This window comes from Coenobita brevimanus, chromosome 111, assembly GCF_032717465.1.
Source record: "Coenobita brevimanus isolate Jiangsu-jjx chromosome 111, ASM3271746v2, whole genome shotgun sequence".
In the NCBI taxonomy this organism is placed as follows: domain Eukaryota; kingdom Metazoa; phylum Arthropoda; class Malacostraca; order Decapoda; family Coenobitidae; genus Coenobita; species Coenobita brevimanus.
This window is the reverse complement of record NC_137064.1, coordinates 9,485,461-9,511,400: the sequence shown is the minus strand read 5'-3', so window position 1 is coordinate 9,511,400 and position 25,940 is coordinate 9,485,461. Positions and strand designations below refer to the sequence as shown.

Here is a 25,940-nt window from a genome sequence, read left to right as displayed (position 1 = left end):
TATCAATTAGGCTTCTCCCTTCCCTCCTTATATGTACAGTATATTTATTACGAAAATAGATTATACTGCATGTTTCAAGGGGAAATAAACAGCGAAAATTAGCGAACGAGTGCACATGAGGTGTTGTCAGGTGATAATTAGTCAATTCCAGGTGTATGGCACTTTTACTTACCTTATTTCTTTTTTGTATATATTATTTGGTATAAGAATAGGGCATAGGGCTTATTTCAATGGATGAAATCAGTGGAAAATTCCAGGGAAGATTTACTTAGCGTAGAATACAGTGTGGTGGCCTGCAATAATTAGGTAGTTCCAGGTGAATGTAAATATCACTTAGGCTTCTCCCTTCCTTTCTTATATATACTTTTATTACGAAAATAGATTATACGGCATATTTCAGGGGAAATAAACAGCGAAAATTAGCGAACGAGTGTACGTGAGTTGTTGTCTGGTGATAATTAGCCAATTCAAGGTGTATGGCACTCGCACTTACCTTATTTCTTTCTTGTATATATTATTTGATATAAGAATAGGGCATAGGGCTTATTTCAATGGATGAAATCAGTGAAAAATTCCAGGGAAGATTTACTTAGCGTAGCATGGCCGGGCAGGCGAGAGGATAGGGTAATGGAGGGGAGGTAGGGAGGGGAGTCAAGAACAAGGAGAAATGGCTAAATTGTCAACAATGGATGGGAGTACAGATGGGATTAGGAGTGCTGACTAGTGTTGGACATTGGCAATACTGATAGATGATACAAGCCACCACTTCAAAGCCTGGGCAAATTCAAAATAACACAAAATCACAAAAGTGTCGCCCCGCGGTATGATCCCTTGCTACCAAGTGTCACGAAAGTGACGCCCCGCAGTTAAGGGGTTAGAGAGCCACAAAGCAACAAATTGAAAGCACTCATCATGAGAGGATGACTACTGATTTGGTTTTAAAAAGGGGATTCTGAGGCTTAGGAGCTGGGACTGGGGCTGGCCTCCAGCTTCATTGCTTCTCTTCTAGACTATGAATATGTAGAAGAAAAACCATCAGAGTCCTATATCACTTATGGGGAAGAGAAGGGTGGAGCTGGGTTTGGTGGTGGTGGGAGGTAGGCTGTAATGAGTTACTGCAACCTGCTGTTGATTTAGAGGTAAAGATCATCATTTTCTTATGCTATAAGACTGTCTATCCCAGTGCTGAACTCTTCATAGTATACCATGTCATACAAGTTCAGCTGCCTGTCCTTGGTGCCATGAGTGATTTGAAGAAGTTCTCTGAAATCTTTTTCTGGACAGCAGATTTGGTGAGAGACGAATTCTGGACAAATGTGGAAGTGTGCATGAAAAAGTTTGGAAGGAATGAGAGAGTGTTTTTGATTGGTGATATGAATGGTAAAGTAGGGAATTTGAAGGTGGATGGAATAGTTGGTGAGTGGGGTGTGCCTGCTGAGATAGATGAGAATGGCAGTGCGTTAGTAGACATTTGTGCTGGGAGTGAATTGGTGATAGCCAATACCCTCTTAAGGCACAAAATGATCCACAGATATACAAGACGAGTGATAAGAAGGGTGGGCGGTGAACTGAATGAAAGGAAGGCAATGATTGATTATGTGTGAGTTGATGAAAGGATACAAATATGTGTAATGGATGCAAGAGCTTATAGAGGTTGGGGGAGTAGACTTTCTGACCACTACTTGGTGGTGGCCAGAATCAAGATACAAATAAGATGTAGTAATAGAAGAAGGGAAGGACGGGAAGAAGGAGTATTTGCAAGGAGAATGGAAAGGTTGCAAGAGGATGAGAATAAGGCAGAATATAAGAGAGAAGTGGAGGAACGATTGGGCAAATATGAATTGGAGCAGATGGGGGACGTGGAAGGTGTGTGCAGGATATTCACAGAAGAAATATGTGCAGCATGTGATGTGGTGTGTGGGATGAAGAGAAGATGGAGGGGGGTGCAAGGAACAGTGTGGTGGAATGAAGAGGTGAGACAGGCTGTAACACAAAAGAAGAAAGCATACGATGAATGGATGAGAAATAGGGCCGTGGAAGAAGTTGAGAGGCGGAAGAGAGAGTTATATGTAGAAAGAAAGAGATAAATAGATTAGTAAGAGAGAGTAAGAAGAGAGTGGATGAGGAATTTGGAAGGAATTTGAGTGTAAAGTGGAGGGACTGTAAGAAAATGTTCTGGAAAGAGGTGAAGAGAGTAAGACAGGGTGGAAGTGAAGTTAGCAGGGGAGTGAAAGATAAAAATGGTAGATTACTAGTGGAGAAGGGAGAAAACGTGAGCAGATGGAGAGAACACTTTAAGGAATTGTTGAACATGGAGGATGGAACTGATGCAAGTTTAAGTGGCTGGCTGGGAGAAGGAGGGAGGTGAGAAGACAGGAAGAAATCAGTAGGATAGAAGTTGTGGAAGCAATGAAGAAAGTTAAATTGGGGAAAGCCCCAGGAATTGATGGAGTGTGTGGTGAAATGTTGAAGCATGGGGGAGATAGTAGTAGAATGGATGTGGAAGATGTGCAGATTGGCCTGGGAGGAATGTAAAGTTCCGGAGGATTGGAAGTCAGGTATAATTATTCCCTTGTACAAAGGAAAAGGGGAAAAAGAATTGTGTGGTAATCATAGGGGCATTTGTCTTCTTAGTATAATAGGAAAAGTGTATGGTAGGATACTTATTGACAGAGTTAGAGAAATAACAGAGGAATTAGTTGGAGAAGAACAGGGACGCTTTAGGAAGGGAAGAGGTTGTGTAGATCAGATATTCATTCTTAGATCTTTAGTGGAAAAGTTTCTAGAGAAGGGAAAGAAGTTGTATGCGGCTTTCATGGATATGGAGAAAGCATATGACAGGATGGATAGACAAGGATTGTGGAAAGTATTAAGAATATATGGAGTAGATGGGAAGTTGTTGAATGCTGTGAAGAGTATGTATGATGGTGCTAACGCTGCAGTGCGTGTGGATGGTGAACTGAGTGAATTTTTCTCTTTGAAGGTTGGGTTGAAACAGGGATGTGTCATGTCTTCATGGTTGTTCAATCTGTACTTGGATGGGGTAATAAAAGAGGTACAAGGTACGGTCGTGGATGTTGGAGTGGCCCTGGTGAGCGAGGGTAGTGTTTGGAAACTCCCTCTACTGTTGTTTGCAGATGATACTTTGTTGTTGTGTGAAGACGAAGGGGTGCTGCAGGGCTTGGTGGATGAGTTTGGGAGAGTGTGTAAGAAATGGAATCTAAAGGTGAATGTAGGGAAGAGTAAAGTGATGGTCTTTGAGAGAGGTGAAGTCAGTGAATGTACAGCAAGGTTGGATGGTGAGGAATTGGAAAATGTGAGTATGTTTAAACTCTTTGGTAGTGTGATGAGTAAGGATGGAGGTTTGGAGGGTGAAGTGCTTGAAAGGGTACAGCAGGGAAGAAAGGTTGCTGGTTCCTTGAAAGCAGTGATAATAAACAGGGAAGTGAGCATGGAAGTGAAAAAGTTACTACATGACAGTATTGTGATACCAACTCTAATGTATGGAAGTGAAGCTTGGACATTGTTGGAAGGGCACAAGTCAAGAGTGAGAGCAGTGGAAATGAGTTATTTAAGAGGAGCCTGTGGAGTCACATGGAGAGACAGGCTGAAAAATGAGGATATAAAGGAGTGTTGTGGTGTGGATGTGGATGTGATAGGAAGCGTTAGGAGGAATACACTGAGGTGGTTTGGCCATGTGGAGAGGATGGAGGGTGAAAGACTGACTAAGAGAGTGTATGTGAGTGAGGTGGAGGGGAGGAGAGGGAGGGGGAGGCCGAGGATGAGATGGAGGGATGGGGTGGAGAGGTATATGAAAGAGGGGGGGGTGAGTAGGAAACAGGGCAGTGAAATGGCGAGGAACTGGGTGACATGGAGGCGATTCGTTTTTGGCCACCCCGAACTTGATTGAGGCGTCTGGCAATAGATAGATAGATAGATTTGGTTGTTCTACCGATGCTACCACTGCCACCTCCACAGCAGCTTTAGGTGCCTCTTCTTCTTCGTTCACATCTTTGAACAACTCTTCAACAGTCATGACAATCCTCAGCCCTCATTCATATTGTCCCTGGTAGTCAAAGCAAATTCTTCACCTGGGATGATGCATGTAACTTTTATGCCAGCTGAGAGAGCATGCAGGATAAGGTGGTCATTTTAAGGGGATTGTGGAGTAGGAGGTATCACCACCTGAAATGAATTGTCATCACTATTAAAGTATACAATTTTACACCTTGACAAGGTTGATGATGGCATTCTCGAGACCGAACTTCCGAAATTTTTTCAGGACCTGCATTGTTCCTCTCCACTTCCATATTAGCTAGGTCTGCCTTCACCTCTCTCTAGTCCTCCTTCTGTACTTGCAGCTACACCCTCTTGTCAGTTGTTTGCAGCAGCTGTTCATATGTTCTCTTTGAGTAGAATCCTTTAAATAGGATGCTTATTTCTAGATCAGGAATTTAGATCTCGGTGATGGTAGTGCTGCTTTGGGTGTCTGCCCCTTCTTCGCTTCCATCCTTCCTCTTCTGTCTTTCTTTCCTTCTTTCTTTCCTCTTTCTTCTGCCTGCTGATGACTTTGCACTCCCTCTTCTGTCTTTCTATCCTTCATTCTCTTTTGGGTGACACAACACTGAGTGACAAGCCAAATGGTTTCCTGTACACCAGGAAACCATTTACTACGCTGGATGGTAACTATAGTAACCAAATTATGGCACCTGGAGGTTTAGTGGGTAATTAAGGTGCTCCAGTCAGATTGAGCCTGTGTATCCAGTGAGTGGTTGGGGTTTATTGCTCATGTAATGCCACTCAGGGATGAGTGAGGCTGGTCACTCTCATCCTAAATGTCAAGACCAACTTGCCTAGCCCCAGGTTCCTATGCCTCTTATGGGGCAACGTAGGATTACTCGTAGAAGATGGATGGATGGTATTCAGTGGCAGGAACACAACCTGCACAGCTGGGTGATGACTGACTAGGTAGGCAGGGTGTCCAGGACAATTATTCAATATCAGGATCTCCTTAAAAGCTAGGTTCATTCTACAATAGGCTTTTGTTGTAGACATAAACATTTTGTTGAACTATCTTGTGACCACCTTAGCTGTGGCCCATCCCTTGTCATTATGGTCTCACTATTCCCAGCTGCTGCAGGTTTAGACCCTGGGGTGAAGAAAGTGGTTAATAACATGCAGTTTGAGCTTTAAACCTTTCTCATAGGAATAGATTGATTGAAAACACCAACTTCGACCTTTAAAAAAACTGACTATGTCCTTCTTGAACCAGTTAAGGGTGTCTTTTGAATATTCATTCCATCCATAATAAGATAGACCATATTTATGAAGCTCTAAATCAGCACAAACTTGACATTTTGTGCTTGACTGAAACCTAGTTGTATGAGTTTGATGTTAATATTATTCATAGTGCTTTGCCTAAGACACATTCTGTTTTAAGTATTCCCAGGCATGTGACTGTCTGGGAGGAGGTGTAGCACTCATCTACTTGGCAGCACTTGCAAACTTTTCTCTCATCAGACCTGACCCCATCTTCATTTGAAGAAGTATTATAAATTTTCCATCAGAATACCATTAGAATTGCAATTGTCTGTTGACCAGGTCATCTGGGCACTGCTTGAGGTTTTATGGAGGAGTTTGGGCTGTTTCTTGAAGTCTTTTCTCTTAAATGTGGAGGACTTTTTGTTTGCGATGATTTCAGTTATTGGGTTGACAGTCCGCAGTCAAAACCATTCCTGGTGTACAGGAAACCATTTGCCTTGTCACTCTGTGTAGAGTTACCCATAGGCAGAAGGAAGAGGAAAGAATGAAGGAAACAAAGACAGAAGAGGGAGTGTGAAGTCACCTGTAGGCAGTAGAAAGAGGAAGGAGTGAAGGAAAGAAAGACAGAAGAGGTAGGATGGAAGAGAGGAAAGGGCAGACACCCAAAGCAGCACTACATCGACCTACCTCAAACTAAAGACCAAATTATTATTATTATTCCTGTACACCAGGAACACCATTTACTATGCTGGATGGTAATCATATAACCAAATTTTGGCACCTGGTGGTTTAGTAGGTGATTATTGTGCTCCAGTCGGATTGAACTGGTGAAGGTTTATATCCAAGGGATGATTGGGGTTTATTGCTCATGTAATGTCACTCAGGGATGAGTGAGGGTGGTCACTCTCATCCTTAATGTCAGGACCAACTACCTAGCTCAGGGCTTCTACGCTCCTCGTGGGGCAACGTAAGATTCGATGATGGATGGATTATTATTATTAGGGGCGTGGAAGAAGTTGAGAGGTGGAAGAGAGAGTTATATGTAGAAAGAAAGAGAAGTGAAAAGATTAGTGAGAGAGAGTAAGAAGAGAGTGGATGAGGAATTTGGAAGGACTTTGAGTGTAAAGTGGAGGGACTGTAAGAAAATGTTTTGGAAAGAGGTGAAGAGAGTAAGACAGGGTGGAAGTGAAGTTAGCAGGGGAGTGAAAGATAAAAATGGTAGATTACTAGTGGAGAAGGGAGAAAAAGTGAGCAGATGGAGAGAACACTTTAAGGAATTGTTGAACATGGAGGATGGAAGTGATGCGAGTATAAGTGGCTGGGGAATGGCTGGGAGAAGGAGGGAGGTGAGAAGACAGGAAGAAATCAGTAGGATAGAAGTTGTGGAAGCAATGAAGAAAGTTAAATTGAGGAAAGCCCCAGGAATTCATAGAGTGTGTGGTGAAATGCTGAAGCATGGGGGAGAGACAGAAGTAGAATGGATGTGAAAGATGTGCAGATTAGCTTCGGAGGAAGGTAGAGTCCTGGAGGATTGGAAGTCAGGTATAATTATTCCCTTGTACAAAGGAAAAGGGGAAAAAGAATTGTGTGGTAATCATAGGGGCATTTGTCTTTTTAGTATAATAGGAAAAGTGTATGGTAGGATACTTATTGACAGAGTTAGAGAAAGAACAGAGGAATTAGTTGGAGAAGAACAGGGACGCTTTAGGAAGGGAAGAGGTTATGTAGATAAGATATTCATTCTTAGATCTTTAGTGGGAAAGTTTCTAGAGAAGGGAAAGAAGTTGTATGCGGCTTTCATGGATGTACAGAAAGCTTATCACAGGATGGATAGACAAGGATTGTGGAAAGTATTAAGAATATATGGAGTAGATGGGAAGTTGCTGATTGCTGTGAAGTGTATGTATGATGGTGCTAAGGCTGCAGTGCATGTGGATGGTGAACTGAGTGAATTTTTCTCTTTGAAGGTTGGGTTGAAACAGGGATGTGTCATGTCTCCATGGTTGTTCAATCTGTACATGGATGGTGTAATAAAAGAGGTACAAGGTAGGATAGTGGATGTTGGAGTGGCCCTGGTGAGAGAGGGTAGTGTTTGGAAACTCCCTGTACTGTTGTTTGCAGATGATATTTTGTTGTTGAGTGAAGACAAAGGAGAGCTGCAAGGCTTGGTGGATGAGTTTGGGAGAGTGTGTAAGAAACGGAATCTAAAGGTGAAAGTAGGGAAGAGGAAAGTGATGGTCTTTGAGAGAGGTGAAGTCAGTGAATATACAGCGAGGTTGGATTGTGTGGAATTGGAATATGTGAGTGCGTTTAAGTACTTGGGTAATGTGATGAGTAAGGATGGAGGTTTGGAGGGTGAAGTACTTGAAAGGGTACAGCAGGGAAGAAGGGTTGCTGGTTCCTTGAAAGCAGTGATAAGAAACAGGGAAGTGAGCATGGAAGTGAAAAAGTTACTACATGACAGTATTGTGATACTAACTCTAACGTATGGAAATGAAGCTTGGACGTTATTGGAAGGACACAAGGCAAGAGTGAGAGCAGTGGAAATGAGTTACAGTATTTAAGAGGAGCCTGTGGAGTCACATGGAGAGACAGGCTGACGAATGAGGATATAAAGGAGCGTTGTGGTGTGGATGTGGATTTGATAGGAAGCGTTAGGAAGAATACACTGAGGTGGTTTGGCCATGTGGAGAGGATGGAGGGTGAAAGACTGACGAAGAGAGTGTATGTGAGTGAGGTGGAGGGGGGAAGAGGGGGGGAGGCTGAGGATGAGATGGAGGGATGGGGTGGAGAGGTATATGAGAGAGGGGGGTGTGAGTTGGGAACAGGGCAGTGAAATGGCGGGGGTCAGGGCGACGTGGAGGCGATTTGTTTGTGGCCACCCCAATCGGGATTGAGGCGTCTGGCAATAGATAGATAGATTGAGTGCGTTTAAGTACTTGGGTAGTGTGATGAGTAAGGATGGAGGTTTGGAGGGTGAAGTGCTTGATAGGGTACAGCAGGGAAGAAAGGTTGCTGGTTCTCTGAAAGCAGTGATAAGAAACAGGGAAGTGAGCATGGAAGTGAAAAAGTTACTACATGACAGAATTGTGATACCAACTCTAACGTATGGAAGTGAAGCTTGGACGTTGTTGGAAGGACACAAGTCAAGAGCGAGAGCAGTGGAAATGAGTTATTTAAGAGGAGCCTGTGGAGTCACATGGAGAGACAGGCTGACGAATGAGGATATAAAGGAGCGTTGTGGTGTGGATGTGGATGTGATAGGAAGCGTTATGAGGAACACACTGAGGTGGTTTGGCCATGTGGAGAGGATGGAGGGTAAAAGACTGACGAAGAGAGTGTATGTGAGTGAGGTGGAGGGGGGAAGAGGGGGGGGAGGCCGAGGATGAGATGGAGGGATGGGGTGGAGAGGTATATGAGAGAGGGAGGGGTGAGTAGGGAACAGGGCAGTGAAATGGCAGGGGACAGGGCGACATGGAGGCAATTTGTTTGTGGCCACCCCAAACGGGATTGAGGCATCTGGCAATAGATAGATAGGTTGAGTACGTTTAAGTACTTGGGTAGTGTGATGAGTAAGAATGGAGGTTTGGAGGGTGAAGTGCTTGATAGGGTACAGCAGGGAAGAAAGGCTGCTGGTTCCTTGAAAGCAGTGATAAGAAACAGGGAAGTGAGCATGGAAGTGAAAAAGTTACTACATGACAGTATTGTGATACCAACTCTAACTTATGGAATTGAAGCTTGTATGTTATTGGAGGGACACAAGGCAAGAGTGAGAGCAGTGGAAATGAGTTATTTAAGAGGAGCCTGTGGAGTCACATGGAGAGACAGGCTGACAAATGAGGATATAAAGGAGCATTGTGGTGTGGAAGTGGATGTGATAGGAAGCGTTAGGAAGAATACACTGAGGTGGTTTGGCCATGTGGGGAGAATGGAGGGTGAAAGACTGACAAAGAGAGTGTATGTGAGTGAGGTGGAGGGGGGGAGAGGGAGGGGGTGGCTGAGGATGAGATGGAGGGATGGGGTGGAGAGGTGTATGAGAGAGGGGGATGTGAGTTGGGAGCAGGGCAGTGAAATGGCGAGGAACAGGGTGACATGGAGGCGATCTGTTTGTGGCCACCCCAAATGGGATTGAGGCGTCTGGCAATAGATAGATAGAGAGATAAAGGGGGGGGAGGGGGGGAGGAGTAGGTGAGAATGAGAGGGCAAAGGAAGGAGTATGTATAGTTGTGAGTAAAAGATGGAAGAAGAACATAAGACAGTATGGATCAGTTGGGTCAAGGATTGTGTGGGTAAAGTTGAAAGTCGGAATTCAAATGTGGGCAATTGTGTGTGTGTATGCGCCAACACAAGATCGTGCTAGAAGAGTGAGAGAAGAGTTCTGGACAAATGTAGAAGTGTGCATGGAAAAGTTTGGAAGGAATGAGAGAGTGTTTTTGATCAGTGATATGAATGATAAAGTTGGGAATGTGAAGGTGGATGGAATAGTTGGTGAGTGGGGTGTGCCTGCTGAGATAGATGAGAATGGGAGTGCATTAGTGGACATTTGTGCTGGGAGGGGGTTGGTGATAGCCAATACCCACTTCAGGCATAAAATGATCCACAGGTATACATGGCGAGTGATGAGAAGGGTGGGTGGTGAACTGAATGAAAGGAAGGCAATGATTGATTATGTGTGTGTGGATGAAAGGATGCGAAGATGTGTAATGGATGCAAGAGCTTATAGAGGTTGGGGGAGTGGACTTTCTGACCACTACTTGATGGTGGCCAGAATTAGGATACAAGTAAGATGGAGGAATAGAAGAAGGGAAAGACGAGAGGAAGGAGTAGTTGCAAGGAGAGTGGAAAGGTTACAAGAGGATGAGAAAAAGGCAGAGTATAAGAGAGAAGTGGAGGAACGATTGGGCAAATATGAATTGGAGCAGATGGGAGACGTGGAAGGTGTGTGTAGGATATTTACAGAAGAAATATGTGCAGCATGTGATGTGGTGTGTGGGGTGAAGAGAAGACGGAGGGAGGTGCAAGGAACAGCGTGGTGGACTGAAGAGGTGAGACAGGCTGTGGCACAAAAGAAGAAAGCATACAATGAATGGATGAGAAATAGGGGCGTGGAAGAAGTTGAGAGGCGGAAGAGAGAGTTTTATGTAGAAAGAAAGACAGAGGTGAGAAGACAGAGGGAGGTGCAAGGAACAGCGTGGTGGACTGAAGAGGTGAGACAGGCTGTGGCACAAAAGAAGAAAGCATACAATGAATGGATGAGAAATAGGGGCGTGGAAGAAGTTGAGAGGCGGAAGAGAGAGTTTTATGTAGAAAGAAAGACAGAGGTGAAAAGATTAGTATGAGAGAGTAAGAAGAGAGTGGATGAGGAATTTGGAAGGACTTTGAGTGTAAAGTTGAGGGACTGTAAGAAAATGTTCTGGAAAGAGGTGAAAAGAGTAAGACAGGGTGGAAGTGAAGGTAGCAGGGGAGTGAAAGATAAATATGGTAGATTACTAGTGGAGAAGGGAGAAAAAGTGAGCAGATTGAGAGAACACTTTAAGGAATTGTTGAACATAGAGGATGGAAGTAATGCGAGTATAAGTGGCTGGGGAATGGCTGGGAGGACGAGGGAGGTGAGAAGACAGGAAGAAATCAGTAGGATAGAAGTTGCGGAAGCAATGAAGAAAGTTAAATTGGGGAAAGCCCCAGGAATTCATAGAGTGTGTGGTGAAATGCTGAAGCATGGGGGAGAGATAGTAGTAGAATGGATGTGGAAGATTTGCAGATTGGCCTGGGAGGAAGGTAGAGTCCCAGAGGATTGGAAGTCAGGTATAATTATTCCCTTGTACAAAGGAAAAGGGGAAAAAGAATTGTGTGGTAATCATAGGGGCATTTGTCTTCTTAGTATAATAGGAAAAGTGTATGGTAGGATACTTATTGACAGAGTTAGAGAAAGAACAGAGAAATTAGTTGGAGATGAACAGGAAGGCTTTAGGAAGGGAAGAGGTTGTGTAGATCAGATATTCATTCTTAGATCTTTAGTGGAAAAGTTTCTAGAGAAGGGAAAGAAGTTGTATGCGGCTTTCACGGATTTCGAGAAAGCATATGACAGGGTGGATAGACAAGGATTGTGGAAAGTGTTAAGAATATATGGAGTAGATGGGAAGTTGTTGAACGCTGTGAAGAGTATGTACGATGGTGCAAAGGCTGCAGTGCGTGTGGATGGTGAACTAGGTGAATTTTTCTCTTTGAAAGTTGGGTTGAAACAGGGATGTGTCATGTCTCCATGGTTGTTCAATCTGTACATGGATGGGGTAGTAAAAGAGGTACAAGGTAGGGTAGTGGATGTTGGAGTGGCCCTGGTGAGAGAGGATAGTGTTTGGAAACTCCCTGTACTGTTGTTTGCAGATGATACTGTGTTGTTGAGTGAAGATGAAGGGGAGCTGCAAGGCTTGGTGGATGAGTTTGGGAGAGTGTGTAAGAAACGGAATCTAAAGGTGACCACTTCTTTCTGTTTTTCTTCCACATATGTCTACTTTGGCTTTTTCTCTTCTAACACACTACTCACCTTCTCCATTTTGTTACTGTTCTCTTCTAATTTTCTCCTTAATTCAATATTTTCTCTTCTCAAATTGTCAGTCTCCTGGTTCGCCATTTCATTGGTTTGTATCAGACTCTGTATAGTGTTTTCAGTATTTTCAAGCATGTTTCTTGATACTAGATCCACCACTTTCTTTTCTAGTTCACTGATTCTCATAATCAGTGTTTTAACTAAATCCATCACACGTTTCACTGTGAGATCCTGGAAATTCGGGTCCCTCGATGTTCACATTGTTGGCCATGTTTGATGGTTAGGTACAGTACTAAGAGCTGTTATCAAGATACATTATGAACATTCATGTAGACTCACTGACAATAGGTCTTTACAATACTTTAAACTTTACACAAGACTGCAGGAGACAAGACATTCGTAATTACTGAAAACTACAGTACTTAAGGTTTGCAGAGGTGGTTAAGACAAATCCATTTGCTCTGTCCGGTCTGCTGTGTGTGTGTGTGTGTTCTATAAACAATAATTAGATCAGTAGTGGCCCATGCCTTCTCGATATGAGCTCCCATCCCATCTGATACTTGCAAACCATACAGAACAGTGCCCTGTGCCGTGTTTCACCACTGGCTGCACCAAAACCACTCCCACAGCCTTCTGTACACCTCTGAAGGTAAAATTCTCCCTGTTAGAGACTATCTTGATATGAGGAGCAGACAGTTCTATGCAGCAGGCTGTGCCAATACACGACACCCCTTTCAAGAAATAAACAACATACACATAGGCTCATAAAACAATCACCGCATAAGCATTATCAATATCCCACCACCAGACATTCCGACACTAGCAATGATGAATCACCTACAGTATATAGTCACTTCATGCGCAGGACAACACATCGTCTCAGTCATAATACCTTGCTGCAAACCCCCCATCTTGGCATGCACCCATAGAGATGATTAATTCGCCTAGCTAGGGTTAGAGAAGGACATCGCCCAGCCCTCAGCTACCAGCTTAGATTTGCATGGGGTGGGACAACAGATGACACATGCCCAGCATGTAGAATAGGACCACACAACATAGCACACATAATGGAGCACTGCACGCCACATGCTACACTAAGATGCAGAGACAACATCAACGATGTAGGGAACCAATGGGATATCCCCATAGAGGAAGTTGCTTGCAGTTGACAGGTCTGCTCAGTCAGACTGACTGAGGTTGAGCAACAACATCATCATCTTTTATGACCAGTTTATTTTGAAGGGATACCCATAGATGCTGTAGGGAGTATGAAAGATGGAAATCTCTTTTCCACAGTCAGGAGATACAGCTACACCGAAATGTGTACCCTCTGATTGAAAATGAAGTGGCTGACCAGGTATTCTAACAATCATTTTTTCTTCTTGTCTCTATCAGCATGCCATGTTACTGCCAGTGTTGGTATGTCATCTACGATTCCACCAGTCCTTGGAGGTGCTGGAGCAACGTATCCAATACAAGTTTAAGAATCGATTCCTTCTGCAGTTGGCCCTTACCCACCCATCATACAGGTTTGTTTGTTGGCTTGTTTTCCCTTTCCCCTATGAAGTATGTCTACTTATTTTACCTAGTTGTAGTATATGGCTTTTTTTTTTTTTTTTTTTTTTTTTCTCCATATCAGCATTTATCCAATTTCATTTTCATTCATTTCATTAATAAAAGTTCCATCATGCTTGCATGCATTGGCCTTGGTCACCTAATGGTGACTCTCCACACTACTCAGTCTCTAGCAGCACCCCTTTTCATTCCCTTATCCCTGATGTCACACTCTGTGACCTCATCCCAGGTCTTTCTTGGTCTGCCTTTCATAACCTTACCCTCAGTGTTCACACCTCTCACCCTCAGCACCCAGTTGTCATCTTCCATCCTCTTCACATGCCCAACCCATCTTAATCTACCCCTCCTCATCACAGCATCAAAACATTCAAGTCCCATCCTATTTCTCAACTCTTCATACAATCTTAACCCTGAGGCCTCTCATTCAAGGACATACTACACATCCATCTAATTATAATCATCTCTGTAGTTTGAGCCTATGAATATCGTTTTTGTTTACTGTCAAATTCTCGCTGCTGTACAACATCATTCTCTTAACACATACAAGGACCTCTTAGCATGGAGGGAGGAGCCCTCTCAGTGTTCAAAGAGGCATCAGCTCCCTAACCTCTTCCAACCACTCTAGCTGCTGAGCTAGCTCCAGCCTCATCTCAAGCACTTACCGTGACCCCCAAATAAAAAAAAAACTCTCCCACACATGCAAGAGATTCTCCACCAGAGTTAATCCTTGCTTGCCTCTCAATCTTTGTGTGCTCTCTCCTACATGCAGCACACATGAAATCAGCATTATTTTGCAACCTACCTCTAATACAGCTACATCTCTTATGCACCCACTTATCACATGTACAGTAGAAGTCCGATTTTTCGGCATCTATGGGACCAGGCTAGTGCCGAAAAATCAATATTGCCGAATTATCAAAAACCCTACCCACTCAGTACCTTATATGTTTCGGTGAACACTATCATCACTACTCATATCATTACAAATGTGTTTGGAGAGAGTACTGTATACTGTTTGATACTGTACAATACTGTAATGAATACAGTACTATACATGAATATGAAAAATAAAGAAATAGTGAACATACTGGATATAAATGTAATGGTACAGTAGGCCTACAAGTTCACATGCACTTACCTAAACTTATAGTAGGTTCCTTATTTACATATGTACAATAGAAGGGGTTGATTGGAGTCTGCTACTGCTGGAAGAAGTCCCCAGCAGTAGAGGGTCCTGCAACAGGCTCTAAGGACTCTTCTCCCTGTTGCTGCGGCAGTAGAGCTTGAGGTGTTTATAGAGCAGATGTTTATACTGTTCACAACACACGGTTGGTCCACTCAGGTGTTACAAAGCTCCTGTCTGATGTTACGGTGCTTACAGCACACTCGGATAGTAATCTCAGATATATTTCGGTACGAAGTTCACAAAGCACACAGAAGAATCGAGAGAAGTCGGCAGCAGTACGGCAACAACTCGGAAGAATGGCGAAACAGATTCTCTTTCCCATGCTAGACTCACTACATGATTGTCCTCTCTTTATGCTATGGGAGAAAGAGCTAGCCTCTGAGCTTCATGGCAGTGGTAGACTCGTTCCATCACTTCCACTATCTCACTCACTAAGGCGGGTAAAGGCAGGTAGCTAGCTGGCGAGCCTCATGGAGAATTTCAAGACTGACGAAGAAAATCGGAAAATCTGCCGAACGATCAGGGATTTTCGTAAATGGAACTATTTCTCAAAACTGCCGAAATGTCAGATTTGCTGGGGAATTGGATGCTGAAGAATTGGACTTTTACTGTACTGTACATTACTGCACAAGATAGAGTTAGTTCCCATATCCTTTTGACAAACTTCACATGGCGACACTTCTTTTCTTTGACAGTATCACCATCAGCCCTAGATATCATCACTTTGGTTTTTTCCACATTTACTCTCACACCCTTGTATCTCATTCTGTCTTTCCATTTCCTAACTCTTTCGTCCGCATTCCTCTCTTTCTCTGCAGTCAACACCAAGTTATCAGCATACAGCATTTCCTGTGGTAGTCCATTTCTGAGTCATGTGAGAGAGCTTCAGGCAACAAAAAGGGGCTTTAGACTAATTCCTGATGCACACCAACGTTCACAAAAAACTGGAGCACCGGTCAGACAGGGCAGTACTCCCAGGGTGGATGAAAGGCTGATGACAGGAGAGCTGGAGCTCCCATTTCATCAGCCCTCAGGACCAGCTTCTGATCACCCCCCTTTGCTGAACTTCTTCAGTGTTTCTGCAGCACAGAGAATAGGCCAGAATACTCTCCAGTACAAATTCCTATAACTGTCAACACCAAACTATGTGCACAAATCAGCATTTCCTGTTCAATATTTGAAAGGAAATAGCATCTCAAAAACAAGCCTTGGAGACCTCGGGGGCGGGGGGGCATAAAAGCCCCCACCATCTGCCCCTCACCCGGTGATGACCAAAAGAGATGCCTGGAACCACTGTCTGTCTCACTTCTTCATGTCTGCAACATTTGCAGCCATTCTTCTAACTGTCTGTCTGTTGAACACCACATCTCCTCCTCTAAACCTGACCTTCTCCTCCTCGCCAAGACTTAACTGTCTCAGGCTACTTATAGCAGTCCTTCTCAGTATCTTTCTACTTTCTTTATATTTTCTTCAAAGCCAAAGGTGGCTGTTGTGTATATGTGTGCAACAGCAGACCTTGCTCTCGTGTTCTTGAATTTGAATCTTCTGAATTCTTTACTCTCTGGCTTCGGCTACATTGTTATTCTCTGACTAAATAAATCTGTGTTGTTTACCTTGATTCTACTAATTTAAAAACTCTTTGACAGTCTTACTTCTAAGATGGAACACATCTCGTCACTTTTTCCTTTCTCTGAAATATCTGTTCTTGGTGATTTCAATGTCCACCACCACCTTTGGCTCTCCTCTCCTTTAACTGCACCACCTGGTAAACAAGCCTACATCTTTTCTATCTTTAATGACGTAGAGCAGATTGTACACTACCCTACCTGTATCCCTGACCACCGTGGAGAGAGTTCCAACATACTTGACCTCTTTCTTACAACTAATCCTTCTGCTTATGCTGTTAATCATTTCTCTCCATTGGACTCCTTGTACTGTGCAAGTGGGCAGGACCTATTGTCTGTCTCTCCCCTATTTAATTTTAATAAAATGACAAAAAATGAGAAAAAGCAGAAACCTGATGATACTAGATCATCCAAGGAGATCAGATTGGCATCTTGGAATGTGGGTTGTTTGAAGGGTAGAGTGGGAGAAGTGGTCGAGGCAATGAGTGGGAGGTGGATGGATGTTGGCTGTGTACAAGAGGTTAGGTATAGGAGAGGATCAACTAGAATGATTTCCGGGAGGGATTGTTGGTACAAGATACAGTATTTTGGTAGGGAAGGGCTGATGGATATGGTGGTGTGGGGTATGCTGATTAAGGAAAGATGGGTGGAATATGTCATGAATGTAATTGGAGTAAATGAATGGATTATAGTTGTACACCCATACCTCGATTTCTGACACATCGATAACTGATGATTTGCTCGACTGAACAAAAGAAATGGGGGAACATTCCCACAATCCAAACAGCCATCGATTCGCAAGTCTGAACATTCCACCCCTCCCTTGGTTTGAAACGAGTGTGTCTGAATGGGATGTGGTGGTACACATGGCGCTCCCTGTCTTCCATCCATCCCCACTCTTATCCCTCCATCCCTTTTCTTCTCTCCCCATCCCTCCTCCTTCCCCCACCATGCTTAGCACTGCCAGGCATGTCTCCCTCTCCATCACCCCGCCCTTCCCAAACCCTGGTTGTCTAACTCCCCGTCCCCCCACCCTCCCCCACCCCAGTTTGTCTCCTGAGTGTGTGTGTGTGTTTTTACCTAATTGTATATTTGCAGGAAGGAGTCAAGCTCGTACTGTCCTGTGTCTTAAACCATTTTTATCATACATCTCCTTAAATTTATGAATTTTTTGGCACACACTATTTCATTCGGTAGTGCATTCCAATGATCGTTTCCCCTATTTGGGAAACTAAGTTTCCTTACATCTTTATCGGCTCTCTTTTTATGCAGTTTTTAGCTGTGTCCTTTTGCTGATGCTTCCCCATAGGTTATATCATCATTTATGTCTTTTTTCCTTCCCTGAGATACATTTATATAGCATAATCATGTCTCCTCTTTTCTTTCTCTCCTGTAGTGTTGGCAGATTCAGTGTTTCTAGTTTTTCTTCGTAGCTCAGATCCCTTAAGCTTGGTACCCATCTTGTAGTGGGCCTTTGAACTTTTTCAATCTTATCTATGTGTTTTTTGAGATGAGGATTCCAGACTACTGATGTGTACTCCAGGGTTGGTCTGATGAATGATGTTATTATCTTTCTCAGCATGTCTTCATTTATGTATGTGGATGCTGTTCTCATATTTGCAAGCAGTGTATACATGTTCCGTAACTTCTTATTGATGTGGTCAGCTGGAGATAGTCTGTTACTGATAATCACACCTAGGTCCATCTCTCTTTCTGATATGTATAGGGTTTTACTTCCTAACTTATAATCCCAATCTGGTCTTTTTGCACTTTTACCAAACTTGATTACATGACACTTGCCCACATTGGATTCCATCCATTTGCCATATATTACTCCATTCATAAAGTTTATTTATTTCTTCTTGTAGCTCTTTACAGGAGTCTGTGTTAGTAATTCTCCTTTGCATTTTTGCGTCATCAGCAAACATATTTAGATACCTTTCATTTCCAGTGTTACTGTCTATATCATTGATAAACACTGAAAACATAATTGATGCCAGCATTGAGCCCTGTGGAACTCCACTAGTCACTTCCCTACATGATGAGTAATTTTCCCTTAGTACTGTTCTCATTTCTCTTCTTTTTTTTTAGAAAATCTTGCATCCAACAATATAGTTTGTGAAGAGAGAACCTGTATTTTTTTTTTTTTTTTTTTTTTTTTTTTTTTTTTTTTTTTCACAGGAAAAATCATCAGAGAAATTACCAATATGCCGGGAATCGAACCCGGGACTCTCAGGTAAGAGCCAGGCAGCATACCACTACACCACGACCGGGTAAAAGTTAACTCACGTTGTCACAATCTTGTAACCAACGTCCCTCCGCCCCCACTGTGGGCATCAAGAGGATGAGTTAACCCCCTGGCACTCGGGCAAGTAGATGCTTTTAATCTATCCCAAACACTTACGGCAAGTCAGAATGAAGAGAGAACCTGTATTTTTTTTTTTTTTTTCACAGGAAAAATCATCAGAGAAATTACCAATATGCCGGGAATCGAACCCGGGACTCTCAGGTAAGAGCCAGGCAGCATACCACTACACCACGACCAGGTAAAAGTTAACTCACGTTGTCACAATCTTGTAACCAACGTCCCTCCGCCCCCACTGTGGGCATCAAGAGGATGAGTTAACCCCCTGGCACTCGGGCAAGTAGATGCTTTTAATCTATCCCAAACACTTACGGCAAGTCAGAATGAAGAGAGAACCTGTATTTTTTTCACAGGAAAAATCATCAGAGAAATTACCAATATGCCGGGAATCGAACGCGGGACTCTCAGGTAAGAGCCAGGCAGCATACCACTACACCACGACCAGGTAAAAGTTAACTCACGTTGTCACAATCTTGTAACCAACGTCCCTCCGCCCCACTGTGGGCATCAAGAGGATGAGTTAACCCCCTGGCACTCGGGCAAGTAGATGCTTTTAATCTATCCCAAACACTTACGGCAAGTCAGAATGAAGAGAGAACCTGTTAAAAAAAAAAAAAAAAATACAGGTTCTCTCTTCATTCTGACTTGCCGTAATTGTTTGGGATTGATTAAAAGCATCTACTTGCCCGAGTGCCAGGAGGTATGCTCATCGTCTTGTAGCCCACAGGTGTGGCGGAGGGACGTTGGTTACAAGATTGTGACAACGTGAGTTAACTTTTACCTGGTCGAGGTCTAGTGGTATGCTGCCTGGCTCTCACCTGAGAGTCCCGGGTTCGATTCCCGGCATATTGGTAATTTCTCTGATGATTTTTCCTGTGGAAAAAAAAACAGGTTCTCTCTTCATTCTAACTTGCCGTAAGTGTTTGGGATAGATTAAAAGCATCTACTTGCCCGAGTGCCAGGGGGTTAACTCATCCTCTTGATGCCCACAGTGGGGGCGGAGAGACGTTGGTTACAAGATTATGACAACGTGAGTTAACTTCTACTTGGTCGTCGTGTAGTGGTATGCTGCCTGGCTCTCACCTGAGAGTCCCGGGTTCGATTCCCGGCATATTGGTAATTTCTCTGATGATTTTTCCTGTGAAAAAAATACAGGTTCTCTCTTCATTCTGACTTGCCGTAAGTGTTTGGGATAGATTAAAAGCATCTACTTGCCCGAGTGCTAGGGGGTTAACTCATCCTCTTGATGCCCACAGTGGGGGCGGAGGGACGTTGGTTACAAGATTGTGACAACGTGAGTTAACTTTTACTTGGTCGTGGTGTAGTGGTATGCTGCCTGGCTCTCACCTGAGAGTCCCGGGTTCGATTCCCGGCATATTGGTAATTTCTCTGATGATTTTTCCTGTGAAAAAAAATACAGGTTCTCTCTTCATTCTGACTTGCCGTAAGTGTTTGGGATAGATTAAAAGCATCTACTTGCCCGAGTGCGGGGGGGTTAACTCATCCTCTTGATGCCCACAGTGGGGGCGGAGGGACGTTGGTTACAAGATTGTGACAACGTGAGTTAACTTTTACCTGGTCGTGGTGTAGTGGTATGCTGCCTGGCTCTTACCTGAGAGTCCCGGGTTCGATTCCCGGCATATTGGTAATTTCTCTGATAATATAGTTTGTCTCGGATTCCTCCTTGATGGTACAGTTTCCATAAAAGTCTTTGGTGCGGTACTCTGTCAAATGCTTTCGTGAAATCTAAATAGATACTGTCCACCCATCCTTCTCTGTTCTATAATGTTTCTGTTACTCTGTCATAGTAGCCCAACAAATTAGTAACACATGATTTTCCCTTTCTGAAACCAAACTGTCTTTCTGGTATCATATTGTGTTCTTCTAGATGATTTACCCAGACTTTTCTTATAAGCTTTTCTAATGCCTTGCTTACAATACTGGTTAATGATAATGGTCGGTAGTTGAGTGGATTTTGTCTATTCCCTTTCTTGAATAAGGGAACAATGTTTGCTTTCTTCCAAGTATCAGGTAGTTTACCTTGTCCTAAGGATTCCTTGAAAATTAGAGATAATGGTTTACTTAACTGCATTGCACATTCATGTAGCACCCAACATGAAATTTCATCAGGACCATTTGCTTTTTCCTTGTCTAATTTACTTAACTCCTCCTGTATTTCTTTTTCTGATATTTGTATATCCGGTAGTATATGTGGGCATGCATGTTCCATATAATCCCCCCCAAAATTATTTTCTTCTTTAAAAACTGATTGGAAATTCTTATTTAGTGCTTCACAAATATCGTTCTCTTGTGTGTAGGTGATCCTCTTATCTGTAATGGATTGTATTTTATCTTTTACTTTGGTTTTGCTTCAGGTGCAGCTGTAAAATAGCTTCGGTTGATCACTACTTTTATTTACGATGTCCTTCTGAAATTGTTTTTGGACTTCCATCCTTATTCTTGTATAATCATTTCTTGCCTGTTTATAGTTGTTATATGCCCTCTCACTATTGTGTCTTCTGTATCTGTTCCACAACAAATCCCTTTTTTTTTTCCTTTTGATTTTTTACATTCTTTATTAAACAATTTCTGTATTTTCTTCTCTGCTTCATTCATAAAGTTCACAGAATTTCCTATATGTAACATTTAAACAAAAGTAAAGTTATGGTGTTTGAGAGGAATGAAGTCACAGAGTGTGCAGTGAGATTGGATGGTGAGGATATGGAGAATGTGAGTGCATTCAAGTACTTGGGTAGTGTGATGAGTAAGGATGGAACTTTGGGGGATGAAGTACGTGAAAGGGTACAGCAGGGAAGAAAGGTTGTTGGTACACTGAAAGCAGTGATGAGAAATAGGGAGGTGAGTATGGAAGTTAAGAAGTCACTGCATGATGGTATTGTGATCCCTACCCTGACGTATGGAAGCGAGGCGTGGACCTTACAAGAGGGGAACAAGTCAAGAGTGAGAGCAGTGGAAATGAGTTACTTGAGAGGAGCATGTGGAGTGACGTGGAGGGACAGGTTGACGAATGAAGAAGTGAAGGAACGTTGTGGGGTAGATGTGGATGTGGTTGAAAAGATTAGGAGAAATAAACTGAGGTGGTTTGGACATGTGGAGAGAATGGAGAATGAAAGACTGACTAAGAGGGTGTATGTAGGTGAGGTGGAGGGAGGGAGAGGTAGACCGAGGATGAGGTGGAGGGATGAAGTTGAGAGGTATATGAGGGAGGGGGGGGGTGAGTTGGGGGGAGGGGAGTCAAATGGTGGGTGACAGAGTGACTTGGAGGCGTTTTGTCTGCGGCCACCCTTTGCGGGATTAGGGCGTCGGGCTATAGATAGAATAGATAGATAGAGAACATTTAAATCTTGTCCTCTAAGCTCTTTTTCCCAATCTATTCAAGAAGTATTTCTTTATGTCATGATAGTTGCCTTTTTTTTTTTTAGTTAAGGCTCTTTTTGTAGCTTTCATTACTATTAACTATGTCATATGCAGTTCTGAAGTTGTAATTTAATACTGCGTGATCACTTTTGCCAAATGGAGGGTGATACATTATATTGTCAGTATCATTTTCTTGTCTAGAAAATATAAGATCTAATACTGATGGTATGTCAAGTCCTTTTTTTCTGGTGCTTTCTTTTACATGTTGTGTTAGGAAAAACTCCTGCACAAGGTCCAGGAGCTTTTGGTCCCAACAGCTTTCCTGGCTTTTTATATCTAGAGTATTCCAATTTATATTTGTATTGAAATCTCCAGTTAGTATAATTCTTTCAGATTTCTCCTCCATTCTATATGGTAATGCTCTTAAACCTTGAATTGTTTTCTCTGCCAGGTCTTCATATTTGCCTTTTTCCCAGGAGTAGACTTTAGCACCAGTCGAACAGGGCAGTACTCCTGAGGTGGATGGCAAGCTGGTGATAGGGAGAGCTGGAGCTCCCATTTCACCAGCCCTCAGGGCTTGATCCTGACCATTCCCCTTTGCTGAACATTTTCAGTGCATTCACTTACACACAGAGTAGGCCAGCATGCTCTCTTAATACCTCTACCTTCAACTGTCTACACCACACTACATGCGCATAACATATCACACCTATTCACATTCTTTAGTAATAGCTGCTGCAATGATACTATCAAATGACGTGGTACCTCGGATTGCCACCACCAGCAGGGTAGGTCTGGCGGCACAGGGTCCTCCCGGTCGTCATCAAGTGACTGTGCCGGCAGCGACTGTTGCTGTTTCTGGTAATCCTCGTCAGCGAAGAAGTGAAAGTGCGGCCATATTCTTCACCAACATCCACGGCCTTACCACAAATTTAAACTCTGTTCATTTTTTCCTTCAGTCCATATCCCCTTTGGCCATTTCCTCACAGAACCACAAATCTCCTCCTCTACTGATATATCCCCATTTTTTTTTTCCTGTTACCATCTCCTTACAAACTTCCGTAACAAGGGCGGCACCTGTTGTTATATCAAATCCTAATATGCGGTTGACACTGTTTTAAACTTCACTTCATCCAGTTTTGATTACTCATTGTAAACTGAATTGTCAAAATATTACCAAATATATTTGTGTAGTTTATCGCTTCCCCAGTGCTTCTTCGGAACCCAGTGTACAGTACTGTATTTGATTCCATATCCACACAGTTGAGTAACCTTAACCCTTAGCACCGAAATTACCATTTTGGGTGATTTTAACATACATAATGTTGAATGGCTATTGCATTCTGCCAGGACTGACGACGCTGGTCTAGAGTGTGAGCTATTTGCACAATCGTTTAATCTCACCCAGCTGGTAAAGCAACCAACAAGAATACCTGATAATCCTGACCATAATGACCATCTCTTGGATTTATTCTTGAGAAATAATCCAGATCAATACAGGATAGAGGTACTGTCACCACTTGGATCCTCTGACGACAATCTCATCAAAGCTTCATTAGTTGACCCCCCCACACCTCCCCGTTCTGAATCTATCAAGGTGACCCAATGGCACTTTGGTAGGGCAAACTGGGATGTATTCAGAAATTATCTTGCTGACATTCCATGGCAGTCTTTCTTCTCTAGTGATCCCAGTTCTACCCAATCCCACATTTGCGACTTAATACTAGCTGGTATGGATTTATTCATATCAAGTCAACAGTTCACTAAAAGATCAAACTCTCCAAAATGGTTTGATGGCAACTGTGCCTGAGCAACAGCCCAAAAGTCATTAGCATATAACTCTTACTTAAAATAAAAAATGTCTGAATCACTCTCTCAATTTAAAATTGCTAGGAATCATGCAAAAGCTGTAATAAATCTAGCTAAATCAAACTTTCTTCAAAATCAAGCATCAGAACCACTTAACAACCCTAATGACAATAGAATATTCTAGTCAACTCTTAATTCCTTCAATAATAACTTTAACAAGTCATCTTCCATTCCCCCACTAAAACCTTCAGATGGCAACATTACAAATGGCCTGCGTGTGAAAGCGGATATTTTTGCCAGTACATTTGCCAGAAACTCTACCATAGACGACACCAGCCAGAATGTCCCAATACTAGAACTTGACTCTCCCGAAATTGCCCCACTTAAAATACAGACAAGATATGTAAAATCCATCCTAGACAATTTACCTTCCAACAAAGCTCCAGGCCCAGATGGAATTCCACCAATTGTTTTGAAAAAGTGTTCCCCTGAACTTGCCTCTGTTCTAGCTAAATTATTCAGACTATGCATACGTACTTCTTTATTCCCAAATTCATGGAAAGAAGCCAATATCCACCCAGTTCCGAAGAAAGGAAGTTCCTCTGACCCCGCTGATTACAGACCAATAGCTGTCACATCTTCTTTTGGTAAGGTATTTGAAACTTTAATTAATAAGCACATTGTTAACCCCTTAACTGCAGGACGTCACTTTCATGACGCTTGGGAGCAAGGGATCATACCGCGGGGCGTCACTTTTGCGATTCTGAGTTATTTTGAATTCGCCCGGGCTTTCAAGTGGTAGCTTGTATCATCTATCAGTACTGCCAATGTCCAACACTAGTCAGCACTCCTAATCTCATCTGTACTCCCATCCATTTTAACAATTTAGCCATTTCTCCCCGTTCTTGACTCCGCTCCGTACCTTCCCTCCATTACCCTATCCTATCGCCTGCCCGGCCGTGCTACGCTAAGTAAATCTTCCCTGGAATTTTCCACTGACTTCATCCATTGAAATAAGCCCTATGCCCCATTCTTATACCAAATAATATATACAAAAAAGAAATAAGGTAAGTGAGAGTGCCATACACCTGGAATTGGCTAATTATCACCTGACAACACCTCACGTGCACTCGTTCGCTAATTTTCGCTGTTTATTTCCCCTTGAAATATGCCGTATAATCTATTCTCGTACTAAGAATATATATATAAGGAGGGAAGGGAGAAGCCTAAGTGATATTTACATTCACCTGGAACTACCTAATTTTTAATGCATTGTCTAGATTTCCTGCCAGTCATTTCACTGCTATATATTAGCAGCTCTCAAGAGGCTGACGTTGGCAGTAATGCATTTCCCTAGGTAGGCCACCCTGGCCCACCCCTATCAGTTCACTGTCATCTTCCAAGGTGAAAGTATGTCTGTTTGCTCCTGCTAACTTCCGCCGCTTTTTAGCCCCATGCAAAGGGCCCTGTGACCTTTACCCCCTACTAAACCTCATGTGGAAAGAGGTAAAGGGCTGACAATTGAAAGAGAGTGACTATGATCTTTCTGTTGAGTAAAACAGTGCAAGTGGAATTGTAAATAATGTGTAAATAATGTGTAAACAGCAAGTGAGAACAGTGAATGTAAATATAAGTGAACAGTGGAAAATTGTTTTATAAGTTACTTCAAGTGACAGTGCATAACACAGTGTAAATAAAATAGAAATGTAAATAATGTAAATAAAATAGATAACGTAAATAGAAATGTAAATGAGTAATATTATAAGAATACGAGTATATACCCTAGGAGCAATGAATGTGAAAGTTTCACTCTAGCATGTATGAATACTATGAGTTATGAGAGTGAAAGTGAAAATGACATTCACTCTCAATGCTAGTATACAGGACAGGAAAGTGAATGCTACGTATTTTACTGAAAGAAATTGAATGCCTACAGTGACAAATAAACTGCTATTGCCGAAGGAAACTTATGGATAAAGACTGTAGATATATATAAGTGTTATATAGTAACAGAAATATAAACTGTGAGTATTTTTATGATTCATGAATGACAACACCATCGGCGAACTAGCGCAAGTAGGAAGGTCAAACGCCCTCGTAATTTTCATTGCTTTCACAGTGTTTTGTTTTTTTGGAATATGGATTCCAAACTATTTGAGAATCATAGAATAGTGTTTCTAGTGATAATATCAG

At 42.7% G+C, this 25,940-nt stretch overlaps 1 protein-coding gene across 1 annotated transcript in view; it reads left to right on the top strand.

Moving 5' to 3' along the window:
- Window positions 1–25,940, top strand: part of drosha (ribonuclease 3 drosha) — a 575,197-nt gene that overhangs the window by 288,198 nt on the left and 261,059 nt on the right. The window contains exon 13 of the mRNA XM_080286434.1: window positions 13,205–13,338. Within this exon, the coding sequence (XP_080142560.1) occupies window positions 13,205–13,338 (134 nt within the window). The remainder of the gene's footprint in view (window positions 1–13,204; window positions 13,339–25,940) is intronic.